The 6,491-nt window shown below is 45.7% G+C and overlaps 2 protein-coding genes across 5 annotated transcripts in view; both read left to right on the top strand.

The window, feature by feature from the left end:
• noctb (nocturnin b) overlaps positions 1–6,180 on the top strand; it is a 16,439-nt gene extending 10,259 nt beyond the window's left edge. For all 4 annotated transcript variants that reach the window (XM_014018506.1, XM_014018505.1, XM_014018507.1 and 1 more), the window contains 4 exons: positions 4,106–4,251; positions 4,480–4,654; positions 4,957–5,288; positions 5,363–6,180. In XM_014018506.1, coding sequence (XP_013873960.1) covers positions 4,114–4,251; positions 4,480–4,654; positions 4,957–5,288; positions 5,363–5,869 — 1,152 coding nt within the window. In that variant the 5' untranslated portion in view covers positions 4,106–4,113 and the 3' untranslated portion in view covers positions 5,870–6,180. The remainder of the gene's footprint in view (positions 1–4,105; positions 4,252–4,479; positions 4,655–4,956; positions 5,289–5,362) is intronic.
• On the top strand, positions 34–2,636 carry ccdc175 (coiled-coil domain containing 175). The gene has a single exon (XM_014018501.1). It carries the CDS (start codon positions 293–295, stop codon positions 2,471–2,473), a length of 2,181 nt encoding a protein of 726 aa, XP_013873955.1. The 5' UTR covers positions 34–292; the 3' UTR covers positions 2,474–2,636.
• Positions 6,181–6,491: the final 311 nt, after the last annotated feature.

Here is a 6,491-nt window from a genome sequence, read left to right as displayed (position 1 = left end):
ACATTTATTAGGAATAAAGACTTCTGAGTTTCGGTGCATTTGTGCGTGCGGGGGTCATTATGTTACCACTATGAGGTATCTAGTTTTAGCATTTAATGTTTTTTTAGACGCCTTCACATAAAATCGCTTTCGCTTTTTTCTTTTGGTCTTCGTGGCTCGCCGTCGAGCGCTCCGTTCCCCTGGGGACGCGAATCAACTTTGGAATTGGGTTCCTGAAGTTTTAAAAGGCTTCTTGTAGTAAAAAATAAAATAAAAAAACACGGTTTTTAGACCCGGACGGAGCCGGAAATCCATGGCGCACCGCTCGGCCCCGGACTTCCCGGCCGTCCATCTGGTTCTGGAGCATTTGAAGGACCTGAACCGGCAGCTGGAGGAGGAAAGAGCCAGTCCCGAGGCCAGCGTCCACCTCAGCGCCCTGGCCGCGGCCGTCTCCGAGCTGGAGGCCAAGCGGCGCGCAGCGCACGGACAGCTGGAGGCTGAAACCACTGAGAACAACAAGCTGAGGCATCAGCTTAAAAACACGTCCGACCGTGTGAAGGAAGAAATGATGGCGGATGTAGCCGCAGCCAGGACGTCTAATGCCGAGGAGATGGAGCAGCTGCGCAAAGACCTCAGCCGGCTCTCTCACCTCCTGGAAGACTCTGAAGAAAAGCTGCAGACACTTGTAAACCAAAACAAAACGCTTCAAACAGAGCGGGAGCAGGTGAAGGCCGAGCATGAAGCTGTCACTGCTGATCTGAATCATCTCTTTGATCTAAAAACCAACCAGCAGACGCAGCTGAACCAGAAGCTGCAGCTGATAGAGGAGATCAGATCCTCCATCGCTGGTGTCCAACAAGAAAATGCATCCCTCCAGGAAATCATGACGTCAGAGAGGGAGGCCTGCTCTGAGGAAAAACTCAGCCTGTCCAGAGAGATGGACGAGATGGAGGAGAGGATTAAAATGCAGAAAGAAGCCATGGAGAAGAGGAGAGATGGAGTGAAGGACAAGAAAGAAGAAAGTCTGCAGCGTTTTGGTGAACTCTGCGCTCGCCTGGATGAAGAGGAGAAACACCTTCAGAGCGTGACAGCATGTCGGAGCCAGTTTGAGCAACAGCTGCAGGAAGAGGCTGCAAGGAGCAATGATTTATGTCAACGAATGGAAACGCTGGAGAAGGAGTCCCACGGGTTAAAGGTCACAGCCAAAAWCCTTCAGGAGGAAACTGCAACAGTGGAAAGGAAACTAGAGGAGGAGCAAGCTGCCGCTCTGCTCCTCAGAGAGAAGATGTCCAAGGCCCGGGAGGTTCTCAAGTACCGGCACGGAGAGGAAACCCAAGAGCGGGCTGAGCATTGTTATGTCTCCCAGCAACTGAGAAGGTCCAAMCTGCAGCTGGAGGAGCGCTTCACCTCCATAGCTGTCCACAGCAGTGGCATCAAGGAGATGGAGAAGGAGATCAGATCACTCCAGAAAGCGGAGGTCCTCGCCAGGCGTGAGTTTGAGAGGAGGCGCRAGGAGCTGCATGGGGATCTGAAGATGATGAAGGATAAGATCAGTCAGTGTGAGGAGGACAAGAGGAGGTTCACTCAGCTCCTGGAGGAGTCGAAGAGCAGGCAGGAGGAGCACGTGGAGAAAGTGACGTCTGATATCGTCCGTGTCAAGAGGAGGTACGAGGAGCTGCTTCAGGAGGAGGCCACTCTCCTGCAGCTGCAGCCCAGAAGYGCGGACACCGACCTCCTGATGAGCTACGTAAACCAAACTGAGCTGGAGTGCAAACAAACGAAGAAGATCCTCCTGCAGGAGGTGCAGGCGATCGACGCAGAGATCCACTACATCTGCAGGAGCACCGAGGAGAAGCAGAGAGAGCTGGAGGAGAAAGAGGAGGTGCAGGAGGATTTGGAGGTGAGGTGGACCGAAGTGCTGAACGAACACGACAGACTCACCAGGGAGCTGGACCTGGAGAAGACCCAGCTGGAGCTGTGGATTCAGCACACGAAGAACCAAACCGAGCTGCTGCTGCTGCCCAAACCGGACCTGAAGGCCCAGCTGGAGGAGCTGCAGGAGACCCACATGGACCTGGTGAGAAAGCAGAGCTCAGAGCTCCTGGCTGCAGAGGTGAGCGTCTATAATGACAGCGTGATGCTGAGGCAGGTCCGGGCGGAGAACAGCACCGTGGAGCTCTGCATCAGACAGATGACAGAGGAGCTCAGGACCAGCCGGCAGGAGGAGGAACACTTCCAGCAGGAGGAGCAGAACCTTCAACACAAAACTAAAGACACCGTGGAGAGTTTACAGGAGGCGTGGAAGCAGGATGTGGAGCTGGTTCTGAAGTGTCAGAGCAGAGACCAGCACTTGTTGGACTCCATGAGCTCACTGAGGAACAAACTGAGGAGCAGGGAGAAGCAGCTGATGGGAGTCCTCTCCATCCTGCACCAGAACATGCTGGACTTCAGCAAACGCCTGGGAGACGCCGCTACGTCCAAGCAGCACATCTGACAACAGTTTACTCTTTATTCCCCTCATGTTTTAGGTTGACTTTGTTTTTGGATTGTATTTCAATACACCCACTAAACGTCACTCATTAGTGACTCAGAAGATTTTTAAGTTTTGTTTGTGAAACTCAGCGTGTTGAATTAAAGTAAAACAGCAGCTCTTCTCAGTTTCTGGAGTTTATTTCTAAAGTTTACTCTCTCTTTTTTGTCTCATTTTTTTATTTAAATCGTTATTCGTTGCTTTAAAACAAATCAATTCTATGTACAAATTTAAAAACCACAAATACAATGAAATGAAATGAAGAAAAAATCTTATATCTGCCACTTTTTTCCTCAAGTATGAACTCAAACAATACTAATCTTCAGTTAACATAAAACTTTAAAAAAGGCACATCCTTCTAGAACACAAATTTACACGAATACATATATACTGTTTCATATTTCTTCAAAAACCCAACTTTTATCATTTTCTTAAACATGTACCTAGTATCTGGTATTTTTAACATAATTTTCCAGATTATTCCTCAATCTCACTCCTTGGATTGAGCTGCACCGTTCAGACTGATTCTTAATTTATGTTTTATTAACATCTCTATTCCCTTTAAGTTATAACTGCTGTCTCTTAATAAAATTTATCTGAATGTTTAAAGGTAATGTGTTTTGGTGAGCCTTATAACTTAACAAAATATAATCAACCAAATTATAGAATTTCAATAATTTCAATTTACAAAATAATAAATTAGATGGATAATGGTAATGTAATTGTCTTACATGCTTTCCCCCCTCAACAYAGTAGACAAAGTGTGGTACAATTAATGTGTTATATAACATATACAGAGCTTTATCATTAAACAAGTCCCTTACTTTGTAAAGCAGTGCAATAGATTTAGCTATTTTAAAGTTAAAGTTCACCTTTTCTACTCATTTTTCTGAAACTGTCAAAAGGGTATAATTAAAAATGGAAAGAAAAGCTTTCAGAGACCGGTGTTGCAGCTCCAAAAATGTAAAGGTGACTTAAGTTTAAACTAATTGCTCCTCTGACAATTAATAAATTGTTCTGTTTTGTAGAAAATATGGAAGAAGCAACAAGACCCCATAAAATGAAATAAAATCAGAACTGATGATAATAAAAAAGAAAAATCAATTCATTTCAATAGTTTTGTTGTAAAAAAAAATGTAAAATATTTAAAGCTCTAATTTAACGTTTGGTTTAGATTCAGATGTTTTCCAACCAGAGAAACACGTCGTCGGCTCATTGAGCTGATGACTTCTGTTGTTGTTAGATATTTATTTTTCACATGAATCTGGCTTCTGGACAGAAAATGTGAAATAGTATTTGAACTGGGCGTGGTAACGGCAAACAAGTTACATAATTCAGAGCGTTTCTAAACAAATTTGTTGCAAGACAGTTTTTTGTTCATTTGCCCAATTTCTTGTCAGATTGCAGCATCGAGGAGATTTGTTTAATTWATTTATTTTACTTTTCTTTCAGTAACTTTAGGGCTTGTTTTGGAGCTGCTTTAAATAAATAATAGTTAGGAGATGACGTGGCGCTAAAAATCCAGTCAAAACTAGAAAGGAGCTGTTTGGTAGAAAAAAAATTAACAGTTGAATTATTTATTTTTCTCCTCTTCAGTGTGTCCGATGGGTGGAGGAGCCACGAGGCTGTGCACCAACCTGATTCAGACCTTCAAAAGCACCGGCGCTCCTCTTCCTCTCCCCTCGTCCTACCTGGACCCCCACCGGCCCACTCTCACAAACCTGGATCCAGATTTCTGCCTGGTAAATAAACCTCTCAGGAATATTTTATTTTATACTTATTTCCTTTGAATTATTCTGCTTTACTGTCTTTTCTTTTCCTTCTTTTTTTGCCTCTTTCATCAAATTACAATTTTCAGAAAATAGGAATGCTTTTTAAAGTTTTAGTTCCTTATTTATTTATTTATTTATTTATTTATTTATTTATTTATTTATTGAGAAAAGTGAAACTAACTCCTTCATGTCCTGCAGAAGGGCTCCTCTGTGTGCCCCCCTGACCCAGTGGAGCTCCTTCATCAGTGTGAGGAGGCCCTCAGGGACAGACCACCTCGGTTCCTCAGGAACTTTGTTCACCTCSCTGATGGAAATGGAAACAGCGCCCCCAGCAGTCCCATCAGGGTGATGCAGTGGAACATATTGGCCCAAGGTAGGCTGTAACAGGTCACTTATCTGGGCTACATGTGCACTCTAGTGGCCACAAAAATGGACAGAACTTAAAAAAAGTCCAATTTAAAAAWWWTTTTTCCAGCTTAACTCTAGTTGGAAGTTTACCAAAACTCTATTGGTCTTTTTAAATAAACTGATGATTTAAGTTAGAGGAATTAAAGCTGTAGAGAGATGATGTAACAGGTAAAACTCACACATAAATGACAGTACTGGAACACCTCAGTCTCTTGCAGACTTCTTGTGGCTGACGTTTGTGTTCTCCTCCTCCCTTCTGATCCCCAGCTTTGGGTGTAGGCATGGACAATTTTGCTCAGTGTCCCCTGGAGGCCCTCAGCTGGTCCCACAGGAAGTTCCTCATCCTGGAGGAGATCCTCACCTACCGACCTCACATCCTGTGCATGCAGGAAGTCGACCACTTCCACGACACCTTCCAGCCCATTCTGGCGGGTTTGGGCTACGGCAGTCACTTCTGCCCCAAGCCCTGGTCTCCGTGCCTGGACGTGGAGGGCAACACGGGCCCCGACGGCTGCGCCCTGTTCTTCGACGAGTCCCGCTTCGAGCTCCTGGACAGCGTGAACATACAGCTCTCCGCCAAGATGATCCCCACCAACCAGGTGAGCAAAAGTCCCCTTCGGTCACGTTGATCACTCTTGAACGAGGGCAGTAATGCAGCGACGTGTCGCCTCAGGTTGCAGTGGTGATGACTCTGCGCTGTCGCAGCACGGGGAGGTGCGTGTGCGTGGCCGTCACCCACCTGAAGGCTCGCTCCGGCTGGGAGTGGCTCCGCAGCGCTCAGGGATCCGACCTGCTCTGGCATCTTCAGAACCTGGTGGAGACGCTGGGCGGCGGCGACCCCGACGTTAAAACGCCCCTGCTGATCTGCGGGGACTTCAACGCGGTGCCGAGYGAGGAGGTGTACCGCCGGTTCGCAGCGTCTCCTCTCGGCTTGGACTCGGCCTATAAGAAGCTGAGTCAGGACGGTCTGACGGAGCCGGAGTACACGACGTGGAAGATCCGGGCCACGGGGGAGTGCTGCACCACTCTGGACTACATCTGGTACACTAAAGACACGCTGAGGGTGGAGGCTGTCTTAGACATGCCCAGCGAGGAGCAGATTGGACCCAACAGGCTTCCATCCTTTCACTATCCATCTGACCACCTGTCTCTGGTTTGTGACTTCAGCTTCAGGGAATAAAAGGGTAGAACTGATTTTTGCTTCACTCCACAGGAAGACGAGCAGCCGTGATGCTTTGAGTGACAAAAAACAACAAAAAACAGGAAACTTTGAAGCCAGAGAGTGAGGTTTGATAACTGTGACTGAAGTGTTGAAGTCAAGGTGCTCAGGCTGTCGGCCTACAGACTGTGAAAGTCTTCCATCATGAACTTTTTATCACCAGGCTAATCGTAAATAGACTTGTTTTTACTAAAAGAATCCTTAAAAAATAAAGCAGTGCCAACAAAACTGCATCATGTTATAAGAGTGTTTGAAATAAAGTGTTTGCTTTATGTTTTTCTAAGTTTAAGTTATTTACACTTCACATTTTGGCCACATTTCTTTTAACCAATATTTATATTCATAACCCCAATTTCTGACAGGGTTTTGTCAATTAAATCTCAAGGAGTAAAACCAGGGTTCCCACACCTTGGTCAAYATCAAATTCAAGGACCTTTCAAGGACTTTCCAGTATGAATTTTCTCAAATTCGAAACATTTATAACATTTTCTTTTGTTTTTTTATTTTATTTTATTTTATTTTATTTTTGTGTACCAAAACTACAGGGGGTGGGCGGCGAACCTGCACCCCCATTGACCAGACG

This window comes from Austrofundulus limnaeus, unplaced genomic scaffold, assembly GCF_001266775.1.
Source record: "Austrofundulus limnaeus strain Quisiro unplaced genomic scaffold, Austrofundulus_limnaeus-1.0 Scaffold194, whole genome shotgun sequence".
Taxonomy (NCBI): Eukaryota; Metazoa; Chordata; class Actinopteri; order Cyprinodontiformes; family Rivulidae; genus Austrofundulus; species Austrofundulus limnaeus.
Note: the sequence above shows the minus strand (reverse complement) of the source record. Positions and strands in the feature narration are given on the sequence as shown.